This window comes from Chanos chanos, chromosome 8 (genome assembly GCF_902362185.1).
Source record: "Chanos chanos chromosome 8, fChaCha1.1, whole genome shotgun sequence".
NCBI lineage: Eukaryota > Metazoa > Chordata > Actinopteri > Gonorynchiformes > Chanidae > Chanos > Chanos chanos.
In genome coordinates, this window is record NC_044502.1 from 40,408,562 (window position 1) to 40,436,200 (window position 27,639).

A 27,639-nucleotide genomic window follows, 5' to 3' on the forward strand; every position below is an offset into this window, starting at 1 on the left:
TTGCTTTAAAAACGGGGAGAAAACTCGTAAGCAACATGCAAACGCACGGCGGCTTTATTTTATTTGCAGTGGCAGCTGCAAGAGTGTAATATTACATCTACTGACTGTGACAAAGACGCAGTGCTGACAAGTGAACAAAGTGAGAAATGGAAAGTTTGAGTGCAGTCCTGAGTCTCGCTCATGCTTTCACACACACACACACACGCACACACACATACACACTTTGAGTGTGTGAGTATGGGGGACCTCTTAGCACATTTAACGTGACATTCTGAAAGTCAGTATTCAAAATCTTCGTCTCTGGCACATTTTAACATCAACATTCAACCACAACCACAACAAAAAACAGGCATGAAATAACAGGCCTTAAAATCATCATGTTTGGGCCGTCCTCTGAACAGTACTAATCTGTTAAACAACAACAAGACAAAAATTCAATGCCAACGACATTATGATCACACAAATACACAGCTGGCTTGTTTAAATAACCGAAATATAGCAGAGTGATGTGTTATCTGTATCAGCCAGTCCCAGAGTGGTGTATTACCCACATGGCGAAGAGCAAGAGAGATAGAGAAGGGCACACCCAGAGCAGGAGTCAAGTTAATTCACATTTCAGTGCCTCTGGTAACACTATCAAGTGTTCCTTTAACAAACGCAAAAAGGGGACATTCTTTATCTAAGCAGACAGTTGCAATGAAATCAGTGTATACTAGTGTGCAAGGCCTTTCTCTTCTCTTCTCTTTCTCTCCCTTGTTCGAGATTCAGCCTCTGGAAGTCATGAAAGAATTATGCTGTGAGTCAGTCAGTGTGTCCCTCTGCATTAAGTATTAAGAGTACTCCAGAGAGAGACAGGGAAAGACAGACATGCTGTGCACAGATCCAGAACACCAGAACACCACGTTGAATTTGGACTATCTCCATCCACATGTTGAAAATTTAACTTATGCACCACTACAAGGAAATATCATCACTCAAAGGGCTTAAACGCACACTCCAAGATACAGAAAAATTAATGCGTTGAAATGTTAACAGTGACGGGCGAATCTGAAATATCTCTTGTTGAAAAATAGAGGTCAGCTTATTGGAAAGGATGAGTATTAACAGAAGATAAACCAAGCGCCAATCATTTTTATCCCAGTCGGACTAAAACCATCCTTCCATTTGACGTGGACAATGGCTCACAATGATAACTAACAAAACTATCACAAAAAAGGCTCATAATGGAATTTAAAACCTGCTATGTGGGGTGGAAAAAAAACCTCAACAATGCTTTATAATTTTGTAAATGACTCCAGGCTTAAATGCAACAAAGGCATAGGGAAACTGCTTGAGGTGAAACTCCAAAGGGACACCAGCAGACACAGGAAATTTGAATTCTACATCTACATCTAATTCTACAAATCAATTTCTACAAACATCACAAAAAGTGGTATAGACAGACGGCATTCATGCGGGGTGTTTTTTTGGTATTCACCATTTCGTAGTGGAGAGATTTCTTTTTTAGTGTTTTCACTCCTTTTTTTTTTGTTGTTATTGTTATGATAAAATACACAATGACATTAAAAAGTATTCACAGCCATTCTGGGCTTAGGGCTTGTTTTTCTGGCCCTGAATTTGTCTCGAATCTGGTAATTATGGCTCGGTCTTACAAGGCGACACAAGCTGTCCGAAAAACAAACAAATGCAACGACGCTAGTGTTTTGTGGTCATGAGTTGAAATCCAGGGCACTCCAGAGAGGAGCTCAGCGTCTGAATTCAAGCTTAGCGCTTTTGCTTAATGTGTAGACTGGGTCTTAACAAAGAAGACAAAACAAAACAAGACCATCACCTAAGTGGACACTAGTGACAGTCAAACCTAGTCATTCTTCCACGACCTTACCAGTGAACATTTACATGTGACTACAAACACAAGCAGAGAATGAGTTAAGTCATGTACCCATTTCATCAAGTCAATAACTCATAAAACTCTCATATTTGTCTATAAAGGACATTTTACTTCTTTCTGTCATGAGGCTGAAGGCATTTTGAGACATTGTCCATAGTCGATACTTATGTAGGTGAAGTTATCAGAATCTGACAAAACAAAAGCTTATGGAAGAGACACGTCAGTGTCGAGACAAACGTTTGAAGTAAAGTGTGCAGTGTAGCTCACAAAGAGATAAACTGCTCAGTTATTCAGAAAGAAATCATTTCAGTGCCTCTAGTCATAACTAACTCCACCACATTAGCATTCCCACCAAGAAAGATGAAAAGATTTAGGGAGCAAGATTTAGACACATTACAAATGCTAGCGGAAAAGAGGAGAGGACAGAGGTGAAACGACTGAGAGAAGATTAATTATTTAATTTTATCTTTAAGAGAGAGAAGAAACCGGATTGGAGCAAACTCTCGCAGCTGTGAATCAAAAACCACAAAATCACCAGAACCTCCACCAGCACCATCACCATGGACAAATGGGGACCAGCTTACCTTGAAGTTTGGTACGTTCATCTGTAAGTGGGTGAGAGGGAAGATAAGTGTGACTGTCAACTGGGCAAAGCCTTGTAGTCATGTTTCCAACCAAGGACAGCATGGTGTGACATTTTAACACATTGAAGTTGTGAGAAGTTGTTAAATTGTCTACAACCAGAATTCAGTTGTGTTGGTGCTAAAAAGACCAAACTGTAAGGGGAATGCAAACAGTTTTGACAAACTCATTCCTCAAAATCAGTTGTTTGAGGCAAGAATTAGGTTATGTTAGAAATTAGATAACATATTAGACTAACATATTAGACTAACATATTAATTTGTTGATTAAAACACCAAATGGTTATTCCCTCTAAGAGTAAACTGTTGTCAGAAGACAGAAATGATGTTAATATACTGAATTATTTGCATTTTCTGTTTGAGCTACTACCTCTTGTGGAAAAAATGAGTCAGCATAGCAAAGACAATACAGTCTTCTTTTATTTATTTTGCAGTAAAGGGGGGAAAAAAAAGCATACAGGCTGGTGTGTGGGCTGAATGTTAAGTATGACCATGTGTGCCAAAGGCATTTATTTTACTTTGTACACTTTATCACACCCCAACCAGCAGGGGGCGTCCTCTCCCTTTAGTTTCAGAGTCTGCTTACCCAGAAATTTGTCTCTCTCCTCCCTTCGTTCCTTTGCCAATTTCTGCCTGTCCTCGTACTTGGTCTCGAGAACTAGGGAGTGAGAAAAAGAGAGAAAAGGATGTGAATCAGAGAGGCTGTTGTGCTATGAGAGGCCGGTCACATCTGCAGAGCTATAAAGCACTAGAAACTGGCAGGAGGAACTGGAAAAGTGAACAGAGTCTGCTCTTGTAACACCAAAAGCCCCATGGGATTTGTGGTTCATTTCCTCCTTCAGTTAATAAACAATTCCAATCACTCGCCAATCTACAGTCATGTCAGCAGTTCCAAGTCCAAACCCTCACAAGCGACCTGCAAACTCGACTCTTGTAGAAAACAAACCGTCATTAACAAGAATAATACTGAAACTTAAGTTGACCCAGACATGCTTTATGTTAGATTCATATGGATTTAGATAAATCATTTTTTGACTCAGACTGTATTGTATTTCCATTTGAATTTTCAGCAAGCTGCATATATAACAAAAAGTCAGATGCAGATGATCTAAAGGAAAGGAAGAAAAAAACTGAGGATGTGGATTCTGTTTATGAACAAAGTAACAGGAACGCATTCTGCATGACATGGATATCTCATTCTCATCTTCTTTGGGGAATCTGGACCAATGTTTTGTTTTGTTTTGCTTTGTTTTCCCTCACCCTCAGAGACTTGGAACCGATATTGGATCTGGACGTTCTAACGTATGTTGTTTTTTGCTCAGCTGGATATGACTACATCGAAAGCTTTGTGGCAGTGTGGCAGTTCTATAGCTGTCTGGCATCAGTTTCTATCTCGTGACTCAGAGTCATGTAAAACCCGCTGCAGGTTGAATAAAAGAAAAGCTGATTAACCATAACCATAAGAAATGATAGGTCTTCTTGGTCCACCTTAGGCTCTCTTGCCTCTTTATGACCTGCGCTCAGCTCTGAGATCAGTGTTATTTATGGTGCTGCAGAAGCAGAGGAGCAGTGTCTGATAGGCCCGTGACGGTGACAACCAGCCGTCTCTCCCTGAGTCATTCAGCTCTGGAGTCCCTGAGACGGAAAAAAAAGAGAAAAGCAAGAGGCTGACCCAAAAAAAAAAAATCAGCTTGATAAGAACAGAGGAAGCAGCTCTGCATTGCAGGAGAAACTGCAGTGCCCCTGTATTCTCTCTGCCTGTCTCAACGTGATGAAACACACCGTATGCGCTGGGGAAGCTTAGGGTAAGGAGAAGTTCATCTTTCCTGATGTATGGATCCAATTTTGATAACTGCCTCATTTAGACTGTTTTACCATATAACAAAGTTCCATTTCCTTGGAATTTCATTGGACACTGCCGTTAATAACATGAAAAAAACAATCCTAGTTTTAAGTGAGTTTTAGATTGTGACAGAAAATTTTGCATTTTCCTAGAAAAAAACACAAGCAGTTCGATTAAAAACTGAAGTGTTTAAATGGAAAAGGTAAGCTTCATAATGAGCTAGTGTGTCAGTTCCCCTTAAACCCTAAATGGAGACACAGCATTAGAGAAGTGCACTTCAGATAAGGGGAAGACCCTGCATGTGAGGTGAGCAGCAATGCAGTATCGTGGTGTGGAACGATTCACTGAAAATGATTGCACGTAATGGGCAATTATGGATAATTACATATTGTGTTTGAGAGAGGTGGTGGATTCAAAATCACCAGCCCTGTTCAAAACCACAGGAATGCACAGGACCAGGAGTTCCACACAAAAGGATAGATACAGTTCTTCCATGAATCAAAACAGAAGAAAATCCAAGAAATGCAGTATTAGCTATGTCTCCATAGTAACCATCTCTGGTCCCCCTGAACGGAGGAGACTGAACCAGTGGGACATCGTGTCAGGCAGAGAGCTGTGAAGAGGCGACATATTCAACCAGTCGTTCTGACAGCCAGACTTTGACATCTTCCCTGACAGAGCACGGGCTGGTGCCAAACTCCATCCACTATCAAATCGAGATAAACGGGGAATAAAACCCGCCATTATCTCATTAAACTCCACTCAGCACATACTCCAATCAAACAAACAATGCTAGTGTTTTTTTTTTTTTTCTTTTACAGTTTTCCTAGCTCATGTCTATGGCTACAGTAAAAAAAAAAAAAAAAACAACCCCCTCAGAATCCACCATCTCAATTCATATAAAAACACCAATATTAATCAAATGATAAAACCCTTCAATCAAGGCCTTAACACATGAATCAAGACCAACATAGCATAAACACTGGAATTTATTGCATTGCTTGTTTTAATATTTCCTTTATGAAAGGGGTATGATACCAAACAAATGCAGTTTTAATTGAACTGAACCTAAAATGAATCACAAGCATCAGGTGTACATAATACCTAACAATACATGGAGCAAAATGTAAATACAATGATCAGCAAAATAACATAACATATAAGAAACAAATAACATCCCAACTTATGTTACCATCTAGTTCAGTAGAGCACCAACACCTAAACTTTTAAAACCTATATTTTTTTTCCAATTTTTTTTCCATCTATAGCTATATAAGGGTTACTGAGCAAGTTGGTCACAGTTTCATTTGAAACCAATGCCCAAATCTATTGAATTCTGAATTGGAAATTCTGGAATCTGTCTGTAGATTCACCTGAATACTGGGCCCATGATGAAGCGGGAATAGAAAAAGTAGCTTACTTTCCCAAAATCCAAACTGCTCTCTTGGTTATTAGCACATGTAACGAGCCAGCTATGGAACACAAGAGAGACTATTGTAAAAGAAATGGGACCATGGTAAAATCCAGCCTGCTGGCAGAGCTCAGTGTAATATGATGGCCTGTCAGGTTTTTCATGGTCTTTTTATTCCCTAATGACCGGAACTGGTTATAAGGTTAGCTCATGCTAGTCCCTACCGATTAGCATCGGGCATTCACCTCTGTGGACGGATCAAATGGACTCATTAAGAGAAAATGATCCGAATAACTCAATCTAGGCAACATTTATAAAACCCACTGTGGGAATCTATACGCATAAATTGGGTTAGTGATGGTGCACTACCTCTGTATCTGATGTTTTCGCTCAAGAGCTGTGCCTTGATACACTAAGTCCTGATGAAAGTTTTGTTGAAATTTGACCATCTTCTCTTGATGTTCACACATTCAAAACAGACTGACAATGCAGTCTATAAAACTAACAACATGAGCTCAAAATGCATGTACCTTTTTTGGACTGGGGACTGGTACCCATCTTTGTTGGGGATGCAGGAGATTTTGGGGTGATGTCTGGCCTTGTACCGATAGTACCTTTTCGTTCACTGCTCCTCAGTCCTTGTGCTTTGGTAGGGTTCTTCAGCTGCTGGCCGTCCATTCTGAGAGAATTTACAGCTGGAGAGATGATGGAAGATGATCATGAAATGAAGAGAAAGAAAGAGATAAAGCAAGTAAGACACTGTCAAAAAGACCTACAAGTTCAACCAGTTTAGTCTCCATTCCGAAGCGGAGGTGAGAATTTATGTTTGTTTTTCCAGCTTGGATTGTGAGTTATACTTAGAACATATTTCACAAGTTTGTAAGTTCTAGTCATGAGAAAACATAACCAGCCATTGCCAGTCTCCTCATACATCATTCTTGTTTCCTACAAAAGATTCCAACATTGCTTTATACACCCGTGTTTTATTCTCCCATAACTTAAATTGACTGATGACACTGTCGAGAATCTTCAGAAGCAAGCCAGTGAGTTTGGTTCTCTCTGTTGGATATTGCACTGGTCAGACAAGCATTGATTTAAGGGGAGCATTGATTTAAGAATGGCCCAAAAAGAGTTTTATTGATTAAACATCAGACGGTCACGGTGCAGACCACCGCATTTTGGAGAGAGCGGAATGTTCAGCTATTTAAAACTAGGAACCACATAAACTTGTTGAAAACTGTGCTTTCACATACAGAAAGCACATCTGGCAAACAGACAGGGTATGAAAAGAATAAAATGGTCAAGCAATGACAAAAATACAAGACTTTTTAGTGAAATGTATGTCTAAACACTCAGTCTAGACACAATTAAACAAAAAAAAACTGGACAACTGATACAGAAACTAACATTGTTGCAATACATAAAGACATTATGTCATCAAAAGATGACTTGTCTATGAACACAACAAAGTGAGTCAGAAACACCTAATCACCTGTCTCTACTGATAAGACCCTGAACTGAACTAGAGTTCAGTTTGCATAAGGCTTTCATGACACACCGAGGAATAATTACCAAGACTAACCACACGGACACATAAACATACACACACTTATGCGCATTTCTAATTATGTTGACACTACAAGACGAAACAGGAAGGTTCGTTCATAATAATCAGAAAAACACCAGACGTTTGAGCTCTTTGACCACACGGTAAGTATCCAGGATACATCCACTTTCTTGTTTTTTTTTTAATCACAAAACGTCCCATCTTTCTCTAATAAAGACAGCTTCCTTTAAACGAGCGAACAGAATATACAATTCACTTTGCATATTGCACTGTCTAGATGAACATCGCCTGTAATAACAGATATGCTTCTGATGTAGAAAGCTCTGCTCGGATGCAGTAAGAGATGGGAGAGTAAGGGTAAGGAATGTGTACCAGTTTAGCACGATTCAGACTTATATCCCTGTTTGGTCGTCCTTGCTCTGGTTCAACTTTCACCCTGTTCTTGTGGGACTCACAGAAGATTCGGTGAATATAATTGTTTGAGTTTACACACCCTATCTAGTGGTCTGCGGGGTGAGTATGTGCTATACCATCATCTACTATAGATAAGCATTGCACTGAGCTGTAAAGACAGTACAGAGGGGACAAACTAAGAGAACATGAGTTTTATATATGCCTCAACAGCACTGAATTTAAAAAAAAGGCAATGTGTATAGTGATAATGAACTCTAAATCAAAGTAGTCTGTGTTTTGAAGGATAACATTTAATAAAGTCAACAGCATGACTAAGGAACTTTAAGTCAGAAAGAGGCGCCTACATGCTATGCTCTTTTCACATTGCTTATAAATAAATCCTTTTCAGCATCTTTTGCAAGTCAAATAATATCCTACACTGTTATGTTCTATACTTCTCTTATAGTTCTAGAAAGGTGTAGTAAGTTAACACACAAACCATTACTTTCTACTAGAGACTCCTCAAGGCTTTTTAAGGACATGACTGGCCTTAGGGAGAGAAATGTTGTAAATTGTACATCTGAACTGTGTGGCTATGTGGTGTAGAAAATAACATTTAAGCACTCCAACTGTCAGTACTCACAGTCAGCTAACCAGGTCATTAACATACTCATTGGAGAGACTATCCAAAAATCCTTCCGACACAATTGTCTCTGTGTGTGCGGCTCTAATCAGCCATGTCATTTCTTACGCTGAACTAATCGGCTCACCGTCTTTAGTTTCAGCGAGATCGTATAATTTCTGCAGATATTATTTGAACCGGCAGAACTAAAGGCAATGCGCCAGAAACATCAGATTTTATTCGCGAAGATAGCGCGGTCCAAAAAAAGTCATGAAAACGGTCTTAAAACCGTGAATTTTTGAGCGCTCGTTAGGGACTTCCACCTGTGTGAGTGTGACAGAAGTCATTATAGAAATGTCTGCATGGCAACAGGACGACTGCCAAAAGACCGGCCGACACGCAGAGGAGAGAAGAGAGATGAGAAAGGAGAACACAGGGTGCTCTGTTTTTGGCAAAGAGAGGACAATATCAGCATGCTCAAACCGACTTCCAAATAAAAGGGCTTTTCGGAAGAGCAAGGACATACCAGATAACTCGGGGAAAAAAATGCCACGACAAAACTCACAGCCTCTAGAAGGAGAGGGGGGGGGGGGATGTTTACAAGAAAGAAAACAGAGTGACAAACTCAGACTTAATAACTTGTGCTTTCATTAGCATAATACAGTTTCCGTGAGACAGGAAAAATATCCTAAATATGCTTATTCGGCTAAAAATGTTAGCTAGCCAGCCACAAGCAGAACAGGAAGGATTTTTTTTATGTATCTAACATAAACAACAGAGTTAATTGTGCTCAATGCCACTCATGTTACACCTTTTATAGCATTGGCTGTATTCTTTTCATTTTTTATTTGTTTGTTTTTCACCACTCATTAGTTTTAAAAACTAGAGCAAAAGCAGTGTTTTTCCAAATGCTGAAGAAAACAACTCAAACCACTCAACAGGGGGTAAAGTAAAAGACGGAACGCATAGCCACTAACTGAAGGAGAGGAGGATAAGAGTGCTGAGCGAGGGAGCAAGAGAGATATAGAGAAAGGGAAGAGGAGGAGAAAGAGGAGGAGGGAGAGCTGTTTGGGCAGTTTGGGGTGATGGATATTCCACTGCGTTGCCGTGGTGAACAGCGGTGAGATCAGGATTTATGTTTTGTGCAGCCCCCTCACCCTTAACCACCACCACAGAACTACCGACACAACAGAGAGAGAGAGAAAAAAAAATGTCAGCGTATTATCAGTTCTCTAGTCGTTGATGGGTTAGAATATGAAATATAATGAAAGAAACAGTATGCCGAAAACATGCCAGTGAACAGTCCTACTGGAAACTCAACATGTGGTTAACACTGAGCCAAGTCATATGACAATGTGTCACTCAATGTGTCACCTGCATGTCTGTCTCCTCTGCTCTTCTGTGTGCTCATGTGTGTTTAGGCAGTGACACATCTGTCAGTCTGTGTGCGTGTGCGTGCGTGTGTGTGTGTGTGTGTATGTGTTCTAAAAACATGCCATTATGGGCATATATTTTCCTCATAGAAGGGTTAGTTTCTCTACCCTATATCTGACCAGTGGTAGAAAACACTTTGATCCAGTAAACTGAATCCTGATGTCTTGTTCTGACCTTCCACTGACAGGCAAACACATTCAACAAGTTATCCATTTCAAGACTTCAGAGGAAGAAAAAAGGCAATGGAAACCCCACAGTGACTGCCGTTTCCAGTTGTACAGAGAGAGGTATTTCTCTTCCAGACCCCTAATGACGGCAGAGACATGGAGAGTCTAATACATATGTGCACATCTGTGTCATCACATGAGTGATACGTTACATCAGTGCCATAAGGCTGTGAGGAGAGAGCTGTTCTATAATCAAATGGTAAACATAACAAATCTTTATTTTAACATATATGATTTTTTTCTCTACATAATTCGTTTGATTCCTTAACACAAAAAAAGATACTCGTCAGAAACCTCCAGCTAAGGAAGATGATGTGGAAAGTTGGACAAAGCTGAACAGCATCCCGAAGTCAAAAAATCAGCCCAGACATAAATCGACGCAAGAAGACAAGCCCGGGCATCTTAAGGGCCACGTTCGGGCTCCGTGCCTGTCCAGGAACAGCCTGGGGGGGAGCATTTAGAGGCATAAAATATGCATAAAGACAACAACTGCGCTCTCAAGCACATCAACGCTCTGTTTTCTGCCAAATGAAGCACAAAAAAAAAAAAAAAATCACCCAGAAGACAGACTCTAGCAATATCAGGAGACTGGTCATATGAGGACAGCAGGAAACCAGAGCCACAGAAATATCAAGAGAGTGACAGTGTTTAGACAGGTGAGTGACATTTCCCAGCGCTATTAGGACTTTGGTGATACGAGGACTTGTCTGCTTTGCTGAAAGTAGAGCAGTCCAAAACAAAACGAAACAAAACAAACAAACAAAAAAGAACAGCTTAAGGCAATTCAACAGAGACAATTTAATTGAATTAAGACTTGGAAAATGGCCCACCAAGAAAACGCAACGTTGATTATAAAAGGGTGCAGATCCTGGCTATGCCTTTTAAAAAAAAATGGAAATGAAACAAGCCGGGGAGGGGGGGGGCTTAGGGGTCGGAAAACAGCGCTGAGCTCTGCGCGTGAAATCAAAGATCGGAAGAGGGGAAAGGGAGGGGAAACCGAAAAAAAAAAAAAAAAATGAACAGAGGAACTCAGAGGCCCAGGCAGAATGAATGTGCATCTCATTTGAACAGAGCTGCGGGAGTGAATGAATTACCTCATCCTCACCCCGTGGCCCCACGGCCCCTCACCCCGGATGGGGTGATGTAAGCAGCTAGGGTGCCCCTCGTAAGAGGGGATGGGGGGGGGGATGGAGCTCCAGACACACTGGAGGCTCAGAATAAACACCAGCTGCTGGTTTTGTGCCAAAGAACTAGACTGTGTACAAACGAATGCACGTATGTACGTGTGTGTGTGTGTGTGTGTGTGTGTGCGTGTGTGTGTGTGTTTGTTTAGAGAGGAAAAGAGGTAAAGGAATGGGTGGAACATGTGTGAGGGTTCAGAAGCTCGGAAAAGCATGGCTGGACAAAAAAAAAAAAAATCGAAGACCAATACAACAGTAACATTGACCTATTGTAACATACGCTTAATTGCTTAATCATTAGAGGCAATTACACTAGCTAAAGCCAGTGAAGTAAAGGGCCTAAAGGTTAAGTTCTCTTTTCTTCAGTAGTGCTTGTTTCTACATTAAACAACTCTGTCCTATTATAACACGGTCGTTGCATGTGAGGAAGAGAATCAGGGAAACGCGCTACATTGCTGACGTCTAGTACAGTCCCTGGGAGCTGTTTTGTACCCTTACGACGAGAGACACAAGCGAAGAAATATCACATTTTATAGGAAAGTGCTGGTAATATCTCAAGCACAATTCTCTTTTTAAAAAAAAACCTCTTATATTGTGATGTAAGCATAAGCAACTCTTAACAAGCAGCTGAAAAATATCAGCTGGTTTTGAATGTTGGTTTGCCATCCGCTAATGAAACCCCCCAAAAGAAATGCCTTGGCATCCTTCCCCAGACAAAACACGGTTCACCGACTGGACTGGCACACAAATGACAGAGCAGAAAAGCTCATTCCCAAAAAAGGGCACAATTTCACTACGTTGGGAGTTGTTTTGGCTGCAAAAGATAAGACAAAAAAGTGCCCTACAAGTACCTCTCCACAATCTAGGTTTTACTCGTCTATTTATTCATTAATTTAACCAATTAATGCATAGATAAATGTGTACATAGTCACTTAGTACTACTTGGCCGCTGAATGCACAGTTTTGCATATTTATGTAGTTTATGTTACTGGCCAGAGGAAAATAAACCAATAACTTTCTGGATGATTATTAAAATTCTACGAGCATTTTTGAACATCATGATATATAACTTTATCACACATACACACAGACACACACACACACATTAAATACCATAACATTATTAGAAGGCTGTACTGCCCAGCCTTGCTTGACAGAGGGTGTTGGTTAGAGAGAGCAGGGTATGAAGGTGTGTGTGGGTGTGAACAGGACTATGGTCTGCTGGTCACACATCTATGAGGGACAGCGATGACTGCTGCACATTCTGAAACTCACTTCCCCTACATGACACCCTGGAGGAAACCCAACACATTAAGGGTTTGTCCCTGAGAGAGAGAGAGAGAGAGAGAGAGCAGTGTGTTTTGGCACTTGGGATTTGTGTCAATTTCCATTTCCTTTGAGAGATGTCCATCCATGCGTCGAGTGGACATCTTGGGATTTCTACATGCTCAATGTAAATAGAGCCCTCATTATGGAGTTACTGAAATGTCCCTGTTGTGAAGTTATTGGAAAAATGTTTGGAAATTTTCTCTCTACGTTTCTTCGCCTTAGTTTTTGCAGTGTTACTCTTGTCTCACTGAAATAAATGGAATGTCTGATGAGTTTTGGGTTCTTGCAAACCCTTGCATCATCTGAACAGACAGAATAATACATGCTTGGCATATAAGGATCTCTGTTTGTTTAAAATGCCACTGCCCTTTTTCAAAGCAGATGCACGGAATGTCACAACGGAACGCCAGGCTAATCAGAGGCAGCAGCAGCTCCCTCAGGAGTACCATACTGGTGGGGTGTGTGTGTGTGGGTGTGTGTGTGTGAGAGAGAGAGAGAGAGAGAGAGAGACTATCCAGCAATACAAAAGTGACAGGAATATGAAGTGACATGGCCTTCCACAATGACATCAGCGAACAGGGTCCAGAAGGCCTATATGTACACCACTTGATGCCAGCCATATCTTAACATTCAGTCTCTGAGCAACCCATCACCCTTGACAACCAGTATAACATCGTTCTGATTGCTATTAAGAGTAAAATAATTAAATACCTCCGTACTACAATTTCTATTCTGACCAAACGGCTTTCGCTGGCACTGCAGTTTCAGGAAGACTTTGTTCTTCATTAAAGAAAACCTATGGTTTTAGCTTAAACTGCCGCTGTGCTTTTAAAGCGCGTCAGTTCATTGAGTAGCAGCAGAAACAAATGTCAGCTCTCACTGAGTGACTCAGTTTTAACACCGGTTGATTAAAAAACTGCCCCATAATGGAGGTTGGACGATTTTAAGCTTAATGATGGCAATGGTTAAAGCTTTAGGATTCTTCTGTCTCTCTCCCTTCTTGGTTTCCCTAAAGAAAAAAACTGTCTCCTTTCCCTAGAACAATAATAAGATGAGACTAATGTAGCAATCTGTCTGATGCCCAGCATTCTCTAAATGCCCAGCCTTGGATTGCAGGAGATTTGCTTCATTTAACATTACAAAAGCCCTCTATTCCACAAAACCTGAGATGATAAGCACATTGGGTGCCCAGTCTGAAATACCTATCATTTTCCCCATGCAACAAACATTTTCAAAAACACTGCAAATGAGCTAGATGCACATGCCAACAGCCATTGAGAACATAACATGTGATTAACAGGAGTTTTTAAGTCTTTATAGATGCGCTGTTTGGGTTTTCCAGTCCCACCCAGCTACCCTTACGACAGTACCCCAAACGAGAAGCTTAATTATGGTTTTTAAGTGTCCACACCCAGCCACAGTGGTAAAGCACTTCATCCAGCCAAAACACTTCCATCATCAACCCTGTTAAAGTTGGAATACTCCGCAAAACCAGATTACTCAGCCAGATAACTCCGGTGAGACGTCATCAACAAACCTTTTTAACGCTCCTTTAACCCTCTAGACCAGGGGTGGGCAAATCCAGTCCTGGAGGGCCGGTGTCCTGCCGGTTTTTGTTTTCACCTCTTAGCTACCTGTTGATTTTCACTTTGAAAACAGGTGTGCATGCTCCTCAGCCAATCAGAGACAGTATTTTGTTGGTCAACAAGAAAAACAGCAGGATCATGGCCCTCCAGGACCGGATTTGCCCACCCCTGGTCTAGACCTACAGAAATGATTGCATCTGTCACCAAGGAGCCTATTTTATAGCACGGCCTATGGAAAAGAGAGACCAAACGAAGAGAAAAGCTCCAGATATATGCATGCATGACCTCAAGCTGCACCAGACTGGGTCTGATACTAGAGAATAGGTCTGCCGACTATAGCTGAAGCTTGGCTGCTCATTCACAGTTAGAGTCTGGAAGCGGTTAAATATTACAGAGGCTGAGTGTGTATCCCCTTCCACTGTTTCAGAAAACGCACACAGACAGCAGTCAAAAGTGGGGTACAGCTGTTTATGACTAAAATTAGGCCATTTCATGACACCATGAGATCCAGATGAGCTGCAGTGAGAGAGAAAGAGAGAGTGAGAGACAGAGAATATTTATGACAGAGAATGGGAGGAAGAGAGAGAGAGAGAGAGAGAGAGAGAGAGGGTGGGGGGAGCAGGGAAGACTCTAAATAGCACAAGCATATTTGAAAGCCCCTTGTGTTTTCAGACAGCAGGGTCAACTATGAGACACCATGTGGTTAAGGCATTCAATAACTTCCTCTAAGGTCTCCAGTGTTTCAAGTTAGTCAGTCCTGTGCTGATCTCTCCACTCTGAAATGTTCTACAGGATGACACAAGATGCTATGTCCACGATAAAGTCTTAATTGGGTACCTCCAAATGTTCTTCTCTCTCTCTTTTTTTCTTTTTTTTCAGGGCTAAATTTGGATGTAATGGACCATGAACCAGCACGAATGCGCATATAACCACACGTCTTGGTTATATGATTAAAAATCAAACATATGGTGAGAAAAACGATCTCTCTAAAACTGATCTGGCAATAATAACAAGGCTCCCTACACACAAATACGCAGACAGCTGAGCTGAAATGTTCTCTTTAGTAATGGGAACACAACCGGTGCATCTTTATTCCATATCTTTGATGTGTGTGCTATATCACAGCAGTTCCTGGCTCTTCCATTTCCCTCCTGACGATGAAGATACAGCACCAACTGTGCTTTGAACACATGAAACAGTGACATAAAAGTAATACAAAAAAGAGAGAAGTGGGGAGGGTGATTTAATTATTAGACAGAAGCCAACAGCCATGGTCTCTACGAGGCTAAAAAAAAAAAATATATATATATATATATATATGAAAAGAATAAAATAATGCTAAAATTATTAAGGCAAAAAAAAATCATTTTATGCATTTCTTTATCTGGGTTATGATTCAATATATCCAAAGAATCATTCTATTGCACTGGAGAGACTATTCCCTCGTCTTTAACCACAGAGTGCAGTCAAGGGCATCACTTTTAAAATGCATGGATCATCCTGTAATACTTCATTATCGATCCACATCTGCAAACACCACAGGCATAAATTCTACCTCCTGCTACACCGAGCGGATTAATTATGGAAGCAATTTAGTTAACAGCCTAAATTTACACCTTGAATTAGCAATCTGCCTCTGCAGGCCTCTAGCATTTCCTAAATATACATCACTGATAACTGTGATATGCTGCAAGCGTTTATCAGACATACTGATATGAAGGCATCTTACAGAAGCATAATTATGGAGTAAATAAGTCACGAATCTGTTTTGGAAGGAAAAACTGCTCTAAATACCCTACTTAACACTCGTCTATTACGGAAAAATACTGTCATGAAAAAGTTAATGTGTTCTGAGTGTCTTTTGCACTGATATGAGAGTTCTGAACCAGCTCTGTTTGTCTTTCCACTTTGCTGGAAGAGAAAACTGTTTTCTATTGGGGGGTGGGGGGGGGGGGGGGGGGGGGGGGGGTGCACACTATGTCTGTGCAGTGATTCACGGCAGATGGGACCTGTGAAAAAAAAAAAAAAAGCGAGGGATGACGTCATGAGAGCGGTGCGAGAGCGTAACCTCGTTCTCCTCCTGTTCGCTCTTCCGCCACTCTTCCTGCAGTTCCCTCTCTTTCCAAAGCTCATCTCCACTTCCTTGGGTTCTCTCCCTGTGGAGGGAGAGCTTGAAGAGCTTAATACAAATGCTTATATATTATTTTTTTTTTTTTAATCAGCGCCTTTCTCACACATTCATAAGCACGCCAGACTCACACAGGAAAAAACAAACTCCCTCCCCCCCAAACACACACACACACACACACACACCAACCCACACAAACACACAGGAGACCATGCTAAGGAATATGCTCCTTGCATTGACAGAGCGGACAAGCCCAGTTGTGCATTGCTAGGATGTAAAGTGTCAAACGGGTAACACAGATTGACATTTATACTTCTTCAGTCGTGTTGGGTACAAAAAAAACAAAAAAAAAAACAAGCTGAAATACTGTTGTCTTACAAAAGTTACATAAACCATCTTTAATATTTGTTACGGTATTCGGTTATTGTGAGAGATGTGTTCAAATACTGTAAGTGGGATTTATATAATCCTTTTTCTCTCATTCAAACTGCTTTTATGCCTTGTGAAACTAAAGTGGATTAACGTATTAGGAAAGCCAATATTTGATTAGCGACATATTCTCTAGGTAGCAACTGCACATATGAAATAAGCTGGATTACTGAGACTGGAGTCTTCTCAACCGGTTTTATACGCAGAACACATTAATGAAGAAAAGGGACTGAATAAACATCCATACGGGGAGAGCTCACTGTTTGAGCTTACATTTCTTACATTTCCATCACTTCCTCATCCCCACTACAACCCCAAGACTGAAACTTGCCCGTCCTCTTTTGGATTTCATCAAAGACCTCAAATATTCAAAGGAGATTAATTATCCCAGCAATGAAGAGCAATCTCACACTACCACACACACACAGATAGAGGGGGGGGGAGAGAAAGAGTGAGAGAGAGAGAGAGTAAGGGGGGGGGGGGGGGGCAGTATTTCTAGGTCAGATTTAATATGAGTACCAAAAAGGAGACAACTCCACACGTCACAGCAGATGCTATGAATAACCTGTGTTTTTCTTCTTTATCAGTAAAGCATCCAGAGTCCAGGCTGTGAGATTTAAAATAGTATTTTACATCAAAGATTTACGGTTCATCTACCAAAACGTAAGCAGAGCTCAGAACAGCATATGACATCAGCACTGGACTGTTCACAAGAAACACTTTAGGAATGAAACCAATTTTACCACTTTAAGCTTTTTTACAGGCAGGCCAACACATTCTTTTAACATAACATTTAAAAAAAAAAGTGCTGTTTTAACTGAAATGTTTCATTAATCAGTTGAATTTTTATAGTTGGAGCATTTCAGTACAATATGTATCACAGAGACTAATATCATTAACCATTTATATGCTGATAATATGCTTAAAACTACAGTATCAGGGAAATACAAAATGCACATTCTGAGCTATGAGTACCAATACCATGCACCTCAGGTGAAATGCAGCTGCACTGAGGAGAACCAAACAGAGAACATCACATAATTTTCTCCTGAGCTGGAGTGACAGAAATGTCTCCTCAATACTGCGTCTGGAACACTGTCTCTTTTCAGGACCCCTACGTCTTAGAAGTTCTTGGTCTCCTGCCCAATGCTAATTTACAAAGACGCTAATGTTACCGCTCGAAAAAGAGGGACACTGGCGTACATTTTGTGCACGTTGCATAACGGCTCCTCGGTGCAGAGCTTTTGGGGTTGAACGATTTTGTTTTCGCGGGCACAACAGAGTGGGGCCGCGTTGGAGCACCCCCGTTACACAACAAAACACCCAGACTGCCGTCAGTCCGTCTGACCTTCTCGTCTTCCCTGTGGCGCTGACATGTTCAAACACGTAATGCTAACACAGCATCTCGTACTATTCAAATCCCAACACATCAAACAACAGTAAGGGACCACGTCTTACAGCTGCTTTGGAGAACCTATGACGTATGGGAATTTTCATGCTGGAAAGAGCACACAAACCATCTTATTGAAAAAACTAATTAGATCAGAGACCATACGCGGTTTTTCATCGATCTAAGGACAAGCCAAAATGCTACATAGCAAAATTGAAAATAGGTTCTGAATGCCATTGATTTGAACAGCCGTAGTTTGTAGCGCTCCTCATGATTTCCACAGAGACAGAGAACTCTTCTTCTTTACTGGTCATTCAGCTACACGGTTCTTAATCAGTTATGGGAAGAATACATTTGCTCTGCTGAATACGGACTCACACAAAGCAGGTATTTATTGACCAATAATTCACATTAGGCACAAAAATCGCTGTCTAAGCACTTCCTTCACCTGTTTAATCATTCACAGAGGGCAACCGTGATATTCAAATGTCCAAAAGGCATTTTAATTTGGATCCTCTGGAATGACCGACTAAGGACTTTGAAAAGTGCTGAGCTACATTAAATGTACTCATTTTCCAGCCTTCAACATCATCTGTCAAAAGATCTCACAGGCCATATCGGACTGATCGATTGTTTGGGACCTGTGTGGTGGGTAATGAGAGAGAGAAAGAGGAAAGACGGGAGAGAGAGGGAGAGGGAGGGGGAGAGAGAGAGAGAGAGAGAGAGAGGGAGGGAGGTTCCAAAAGTGAAGGATGGAGTAACTCTATTGATTATTTACGGCATCACTCAGACTATGAGGGCCACTGCTGGAGATGAACAGAAAACGACCTAACTCCAGGGTTATGAATAACTGTCTGGTGGTGGTGGTGGGGGTGTGTTACAGTCCTCGAATGAATGCAAATCTGAAGAAAAGAGAGATTAGAACGCGTTCTTCAAAACGCCTGACAAAGCAAAGTTCCAAAGAGTCACACCAACAGAAAATGTGCCTAAGATTCTAATCACGGCGTACAATGGGCTATCTGAGAATCTTATTTGTTACGTAACAGCATGCCACTCTACCCCATTTAGCACAGTTCACAGATTCCCTTGACTGCTAACACCCCCTGTGTGTAAACCCTTGAGTCATTTGCTTATACTGTGGATTGACAAAACAAGCGCGCTAATTTCAAAAGAGATTAAAGAAACAAATAGGCTAGTATCCTATTACAAGACACCACAAGACAACAGATGTCAATGAGTTATTATTATCACTATTGTGTGAAAATTGAAGTCTTAAGTACTCATTAATGATAGAAAACAGAAACAGAGAGCGCCAGCTTCAGCTTCAGCTTCAGCTTCTTCCAAGTTGAAACCCTACTGTCTCTCCCCTTCAAACACCAAAGAGACACCACGTCAATTAATGTCTTACAGAAATGATCAGATACTCATCAGACAAGAAGCAAATGCAAGAGAGACACTTTTCTTACAACTCGACAAGAATGCGGTCCTCCACGCCACAGGTATGTTGACGCAGCTCCTCAAAACAGTGCATCAGTCAGAGAGGAAACACTCAGTCATTGTCCCTATCAGTTTTTTGGACAAGCCAAACATTCACTATGAGTCATCATAAGCATGAGACAGAAACAGAGCCAGGACCGAGACCAGCCATTTGAAAGACCTGAAGCAGAAAATCAGAAGTTTGGTGAGCTCTCCCTGTTTCACGACAGGCCCTAGCGCACTGTTATTACCATAAAACGTCATGTGTTCTAATTCAAAGATATGCATCCTATCTAGGCTATGTTTTGCCAAGTCTCTTTGTGGTTTACGAGGACTGCTCATGTAAGCTCAGCATCAAAGAATGCCCAATTATGATTTGCTGAACGTGCCAAGAGACTATTTACTATGCTTTTAATAAAGGTTCAGCATGTTTGAGAATAACCCAGCCGGACCATCAAGCTTCCCAAGAAAAGGGTGTGGATCCATTTTCCTCTAGTTCGTCTCGGCGCCAAAACAACCCACCCAACAAGCCCCCAAGCGTAAGGAAGGAAGCCCAGTCTTCAGATGTGGCCTTTGGGGGCTTCAGAATGCTATTTGTGTGGAGAATTGAGGGAATGTATTCTAGTTACCACAGAATACAAGGTCCCTTTTATAGTACACACCAGTTACCTCACTCATCAATAAACCAATGACTTTGTCATTGGATAGGATCTAAGTCATGAACAGTTTTGTCCCAGTGAACTATGGCACAAAAACTGAGATAAAAATCATACAAGTATGAGCGAAAGAGATGTAGTGGTATTTCATGATAGTCAGGTCTATCAGGCACAACAAAACGTACAATTCAACAGTAAAAAACATTCTCTTCATGGTATCATTCATTTTCAAAAACATACTAAAACCTTTAGAAAGAACAATCATATAGGCTCATCTGTATCAGCAAACACAAACAAGATCCACTTTACTGAGCATTTTTGGCATGTATGTTGGGAGAGAGACTGCAGACTCTTCCAGGCACACTGAATAAGAGCAGAGTGGATTTTGCTTGAAGGCAGTTTAGCAAACGATGTCTAAATCCATGTCTATAATGGCATTACAGCATTAGATGAGTTTATCACTCTTGCCTAATCTCACAGAACTCTGCTGGACCCACGTATGTGTTTGAGGATTGCTTCTGGACAATTCAGTGGCCACCTCTTAATTGCTTTAGAATGCGTCTTACTGAAGCAATTATGCGTCTTGTAACCGCTGCCCTCCATAAAGTAGGCGTTACAGAAAATTTTGGTGTATCTGCGTTTGACTAAATCGAGTGACAGCAGAGAGACCAGCATTCTTGATGGATGCTCCCCTGTCATAGGTTGTGTAGGGGCAAAGATGCTACGGTAGTCACCGCATAATGTAAACACAAATGGGGGAGGGGACTGCGATACCATTAAGCGCCGTTTACTCGTGGTCTTTTTTTCGTCACGTCACTGTAATCCACAAGATCCTTAAATAATGAGAGCACAACAATAGAATCCTCATGTCAGAATTATCCTATGGCAGTGGCGAAACAGTACGGGCACCGGAAAAATATTTACAGACTACATATTTATATCTGTCACTTCGAATGATGAACGAAATTACTTCATCGACCACAATCTTGATTCTGCAGTCGTAATACTCACTGGAGAATTCCAGTATTCATTTACATGAACTGAGTCTAGTGCAATACACTCTAGTTTGGTGCACTGATCGGGGACTAAGTTTACAGTCCAGGAAGACTGTAAAAATGTAACAATTTAAATTCGGATGATTTGTCATCAACGCATAAGCACAAATCAAAAGTTCACAGTTGAAGCAGCCTATGATTGTATGTTTTAATTCAATCAAAGCGAAAAGAGAACTGATTTATGATTTGTATGTTTTTGAGGCAGTCACATAGATGAACAGTACAATCAGAGAAAAGAAACTTACTAACAGGTTATGTCTAGAATAATTACTAACTCGTCGAAGTTCGGAATATACATCTTAAATTCCCGTGGATGTAGAAAAGATCGCAAAATCCAAACAATAAATTACAACTTACATGGTGTTAGTGATGCATCTCTAGATTCCATTTTGTCCATTCAATCATGCGACTGTCTTTTCGTCTCGTATACTCATTCCTCCATCAGAAAAAAAGGTGTAAATCTCGGTTATTCACAGGCAGACGAACCCTAACCTTATTCCCACACTAAGAATAACGCAACGGAAAAAATGCGGAAAATCAAAAACTATACCACGGAAACGAACCACTTAATCGTAATAGAAAGGGAGGTAATAGTCTATCTGAGGAGCGAGACTAGTGTCGGCCTCAAGGAGTTTTGGGATCCCCAAAAGTTTCACAACGTTCCCGAGCGCTTCTGTGATCTGCGGCAGCTCAGCTGATGGTATGCCCATTGTATGAGATTCGTCCCAACTTGGCTTCCAAAATGGACTGTACCACTGTGGCTCTAAGGGGGAGATATTGCTTTAACAGACGGAGAAAGGGATCTTTTAATTTGGAACGTTCACAGCTAATATTATACAGATATAAATATTACAAACATTTATTTTGTTTATGGCAATGTATTGTTTATATGAAATGAAATTCACTTCAAACGGTCAACTGCACTCCTGACCTTCCAAAAAAGTGGTATGTGCCCACAGTTTTCACATGGTAAAACTGTTCGGCAAAACAGTGCTACTGGACCTAATATGGTTTGGGCCAAAGTGATATCCGAAATGTCTGATTTTCGATGCTGAACACTCACAACCAAGTTAACTTGGTTACCACAGTTCTCATCGGTTGCAATGGCTTCGCACTGACTGTGGCGTTCTTTCTTTCGCGTATATTCAAGTAACATCAACGATAACACAACTACCTTACACCAACAATTTTATAAATAATTGCATGGAAAATGAGGGTTAGAAAAAAACAGTATTTGTGAATCTTCAGAGCAAAAAAGCAACCAAATGCTACATTCAGATCTCAAGATATTTAATCCAGATGTTGATGATATAGTCAACCTCAATTAGGATTCTCATCAGAGAATACCAAAGGGTCTCTGTGGTCTCAGCCTTCTGGGATTAAGAATAAGCCTGTGCAAATGAGAGAGTGGAGGGGGATATCGCAGGGGGTTGGAGGAATTAAAGGGGGATAACATGGCATGGCAAGTAAGGCTACAGGATACAAAATCACACTACACTGGACATTAGTGTGATTGATCCACAGTATTGAGTCAATGTGAAATGTGTGATTACTTCTTTCTGTGTGAATAACACACATGTTAAACAAATATGCTTATACCTTAATAATAATACTGTTATTACTCAAATTTTTCAGTGAAAATAAATGAATAAATAAATAAATAAATAAATGGTGGCGGGGGAAGGGGGGGGGGGCATAGAGTCTTTAATAAATTCAACAGAATTATGACGCCAACCACCACCTGTAGAACTCAGAGAGCATCTGCTAAAAAAGGGGGGTGGGCTTGGGGGGGGGGGGGGGGGGGGGTTTGCGGCACGCTCCAGAGAGGACATCTAATCCAGAGAAAGGACCCAGTGGGACTCCTTTGTGCAGCTGTTGGCTTGCCTTAGCACAGACCCCTAAGAGCCACCTGTCAGTGCAACTGGAAAGAGGGGTTCTGAAGAGGTTTGGGGGGCAGGGACAGAGAAACGCACAATTGACACTCAGCATTTTGAGGAGGGAAGATCAGAACAAGCGAAAGCAACAGCAATACAGGGCAGATCCATTAGCCTCAGTACAGAGCTGGTAGCTAATACACTGAGGGACAGTCTAGTCAACAAGTATTCGACTGAGTCTCGGACAAAATGGTTAACTGAATCGAGACTCCCCTGAAACGATGTCCAGTCCAGGACAGATTTAACATCTGACCCGGACATTAGTCTTGCGAAGTGAAAACATTGTTAAAACTATCCGGTTTCGTGTTATTTTAGGTGTTCATAAACACTGAAAATTGTGAACATAAGAGTGCATGAACCTTGCAGACATAGCGGATTACTGTGTTAAAAATAAAGGGTGATATGTTATGTTGAAAAATTCCATGTGGTAGAATAATAGGGGAACATGACATGCAATTTTCTGGGGATGAAAAGGCAATGAAAAATTAATGGGTTCCCATTCTTGTCCAGGCACAAATTTGTCCCTGGGAACAATTTGTTTGATATGTTTTTAAATGGGGTTGGATGAATCAAGGAACAATCTCCCAAAACAACGTCATCCTAGGAGATATTATGTTACGTGAACCATTGTGATGAATAAGATTTAGAAAAGTATCTTCGGTTTAAATATTCAGTTTATGAAGAAATGGAACTCTCATGAGAACACATTTACATAAAGCAAACTATTCACTTTAACAGGAGGAAGATGACAAAAAAAACCAGAAATTCAATGTGCGTCTATGCTTGAATCCATGACAACAGAGAGGGTGTATGCATTGGGTTGGATGCGCATCCAATAATGTTCAAAATCCAGTAAGTCGTAGGTAATTAAGCACTATTTTGTGCGAGGCTTACCCATCGTCTGCCTAAAACCTTCTGTATTCTCTCCTGTGTTTTGACACACCTTGGTCTGATACGTTCTTGTAAAGGTAAAGGTCTCTGCCCTGTCATTAAATCTTTTGTGTCCGTTCCACCATGTAGTCTGTCCTCTTCATATTCTTTCATCTTTTGATTACCAGGAGGATCCCTCGTTTGTTACATTACAACTCATTAGCTCTTTGGTGCAGCTGCTCTTTGAGGATGTAGCCATTTACGTGTTCTGATGTTTAAACACACACACACACACACACACACACATGCACACAAGCACACATTATACTGATAATGTGAATAATATACCTTTTTTTTGGTGAGTGTCCTGAATGAGGGTGGTAAAAGCCTTGGCGCGGAGTCACAGTGTGGAAACATGAAAGACAAGATGAGCACCAAAAAAGAAAAAAAAAACACCATGCTGTTGAGAAATGGGCTTATGGCTGCTTTTCTGTGTCCTCTAGGACCACATCAGGAAAACGTGTGACTGATGAAAAGCCTGAGCAGTTACAAAGTCGCTAAAGAGACCAGAACGCATAATTGGATACAGGAGTGAAGGAAACATTGTGTTCCTTTTCAGGTTATGACCAAATCAGCACATTCACAAATGATGTCAAATTGTTGCTTAATGAATGATTTCGACAGAAAGTGAGGACCATTATGTTAATTAGAGACATTTAAGGAAGTATTTTGATCTACGACTGTTTGCGTTTCTGTCTTGGTATTGCCTTGAGATGCAGGAAGTAATCTCTGTAAGGAGCAGATGCAAAGCTTTATTAAGACGGGAGAACAACAGAGACCCGTAAGACGTACTCGGAGATAGAAAGAGGCAAAATATCCAAGGACAGGGGATGGGGGTGTATTAGCACTCTTCCTTTAAGCTTTGGAGAAGGAATCCTTAATTCCTTTTATCCCGCCTCCCTGTCATCCATTCTCTACGTAAGAGGGTACATCTGGGTGTTGTGATGTTCCCCTTTGTGCAGCAAAGCTCTTTTCCACTCAGAAACCAAACACAGCCATATAAAGGAAAAATTAAGAAGTCACACATGCACACACACATGCACACACACGCACACACACACAATCACACACACGCGTACACGCGCACACACACACACACACACACACACACACACACACACACACACACACACACACACACACACACGCACACAGACACACACACACACACAAGTTCAAACATACAACGTTGCTTAGGTGTGCAAATCTATACATTCATATGCTCATGGAAAACTGTAAACATATACACTAGGAGAAACCTAAGGCCTAGCAGTCGGTAAGGGACGCTTGGGTCGGAGCACTCAAAGAACATGACAAACTCATGATGCAATCAGAGGAGAGTGGTGATATCCCGATGGTGATAACATGACAGAGGTTATTGGCTGTTACACAGAGAAAAGAAAGATATGAGACGTGTTTCCTGTGAGTATGGACAGCCCCCCGGGGTTTCCTGTGAGCATGGACAGAAAGAATAATCTGGAACAAACAATTCTCTCTCATGTTTCTGCGGTTGTTGTTCTTGTTGTTATTGATTTTCTCTCAAACCTTTTGAATTTCCACATCAATGTTAATCAGGATATCTCCAAATATGCCTGACGACCAAAATTAATGATAAAGGTTAATCAAACAAAGGATGCAAGTTATATGTTTATATGTTTATATACAGAAGGCTTGAAAGATAGGAAAGAAAGAAGTCTTTTGATGGGTAATAGGCCTAAGGGGAAGTACACACACAAGTCACACATTTAATATATGCCTGGTAAACGCAAGAGTAAAACCAGGAATTAAAAAAAAAGAGAAAGAAAAGCCACAATACAAACACAGGAACTCAAGGCATGGGCACATTAAAAAAAAACTTTTATTTTGTGAAATAATGAAAACTTTGAGGAGAATGACAATAGTCTGATTTTCAACTTCATCCAAACATAGAGGCCAGAGTTTAGCTGCTACACGGTCTATTCCAAAGAGCAATGTATTGTCTTATAGAAGCTTAGGGTCAGCTCCTCTGAGTGGCCAGGGTCATCCACGGCCCCTTAATGAAATAACAATGACAGGAATGCCTAGAATGTCCCAGGAGACACAGATCATTGTCATAGTCCAGCAAGGAGTCTCTTTCTCTCAGTGCTGATAGTGCAAAGTCAGAATATTTGCCAGGGTTTGATCTAGTACTCATATAAAAGTTTTTTGTTTAATAGACTGTTTATATGGTGACAAAAGAGGTCTAGAAAATTAAAAAAAACTTGTATGGACAGATATAATAATAATAATAATAATAATAATAATAATAATAATAATAATAATAATAATAATAATAATCTCTCTTTCGCCCATTCACACGCTGTCTAACCGTTGTTGTTACAATTCTATGACTTTATTCAATAAATCTAATTACACAATAATTCCACCAGTCTTCAGGAGAATATCTGAAACCATTTTGTCCTATTCAGAAAACAGGTACCATTTAATACTCAATTTAAAGGGTTTAATACCGAAGTTGACGCATTGTGTGATGGAAACCAATAGTAAATACAGTTGTTATATGGGCATGAATGAGGTTTTTGTCACCTGGAGCTCTTGAATTGAGTCTTTGTGTTTACAGTCATTAAAGAAGTGCTGATTTAAACTTCCACTAAGGGATAAACAGGTGAATATGCCACGCCCTACAGGAAAAAACAGTTCCTGTCTCCCTGTCTGGTGTGACATGATGGCACACATTGGTATTCCAGAAGTCATCCTGCACAACCAGCCTGACTGCATGTCACAGGGGGTAAAAATGAGGGTTACCAAAATGAGTGTCAGACATACCGCACGGTGGTCAGGATTACGTAACACTTCACAAACTTCTGTCTTTCAACAAGCTATTGGTTTTGAACGGCAAGCAGTCTGTCAGGATCGAGAGAGAGCACCTCTGAACTGCACGTAGTCTGTCAGACACAAGAGCGCACAGCTAGCCAACACAGGGTCTGGGAAAGAAACCACTGATTTTGTAGAACAGTAATTGGGTGAGGTGTTGAATGGACGTTTATCCAGGTTTGTATTTGTGCCGAGCTCTAAAAAAAACAAAAAGGTCAGTCTTTGTTCTAAGGGCCCACTGAGCAGACAAATTTGTGAGAGCACTCACTTTTGAAACAGACTGCGTGGTTAAATCAGGCGGTAATATCAGGTGACAGCAGAGCTGAAATGAAACGAATAACAGAGAGAAAGAGAAGAATTCAGACTCACTGAATTCTTCCCTCTTCCTTCTCCGACTCATTTATGTTGTGCTCAGAAATTTCAGTAACAGTCCATCAAAAGTAACTACAGAAGGAGGAAGACATAGCCAATAAGAAGCATCCAAAAGCTCTTATCACCTCCCTGGGGCCTCATGTCATTCCTAAAATATGTCTAAAATGCAACTTTGTCATGCGAACGTAACTTGTTATCTGACTCACACAAGAAAGCAATGAAGGAGTTCTGGATTCCTGTGAATTTGGATATTAAGCACGCATTCCCATTCTGTATGTACAACTTCTGGTGAAC

The 27,639-nt window shown here is 40.8% G+C and overlaps 1 protein-coding gene across 1 annotated transcript in view; it reads right to left on the reverse strand.

Annotated features, from left to right (window-relative positions):
- Positions 1–21,935, reverse strand: part of map7d1a (MAP7 domain containing 1a) — a 40,349-nt gene extending 18,414 nt beyond the window's left edge. The window contains exons 1-4 of the mRNA XM_030782260.1: positions 21,614–21,935; positions 6,314–6,478; positions 3,116–3,187; positions 2,473–2,493 (exon numbers count right to left, since the gene is read on the reverse strand). Coding sequence (XP_030638120.1) covers positions 2,473–2,493; positions 3,116–3,187; positions 6,314–6,478; positions 21,614–21,653 — 298 coding nt within the window. The 5' untranslated portion in view covers positions 21,654–21,935. The remainder of the gene's footprint in view (positions 1–2,472; positions 2,494–3,115; positions 3,188–6,313; positions 6,479–21,613) is intronic.
- Positions 21,936–27,639: the final 5,704 nt, after the last annotated feature.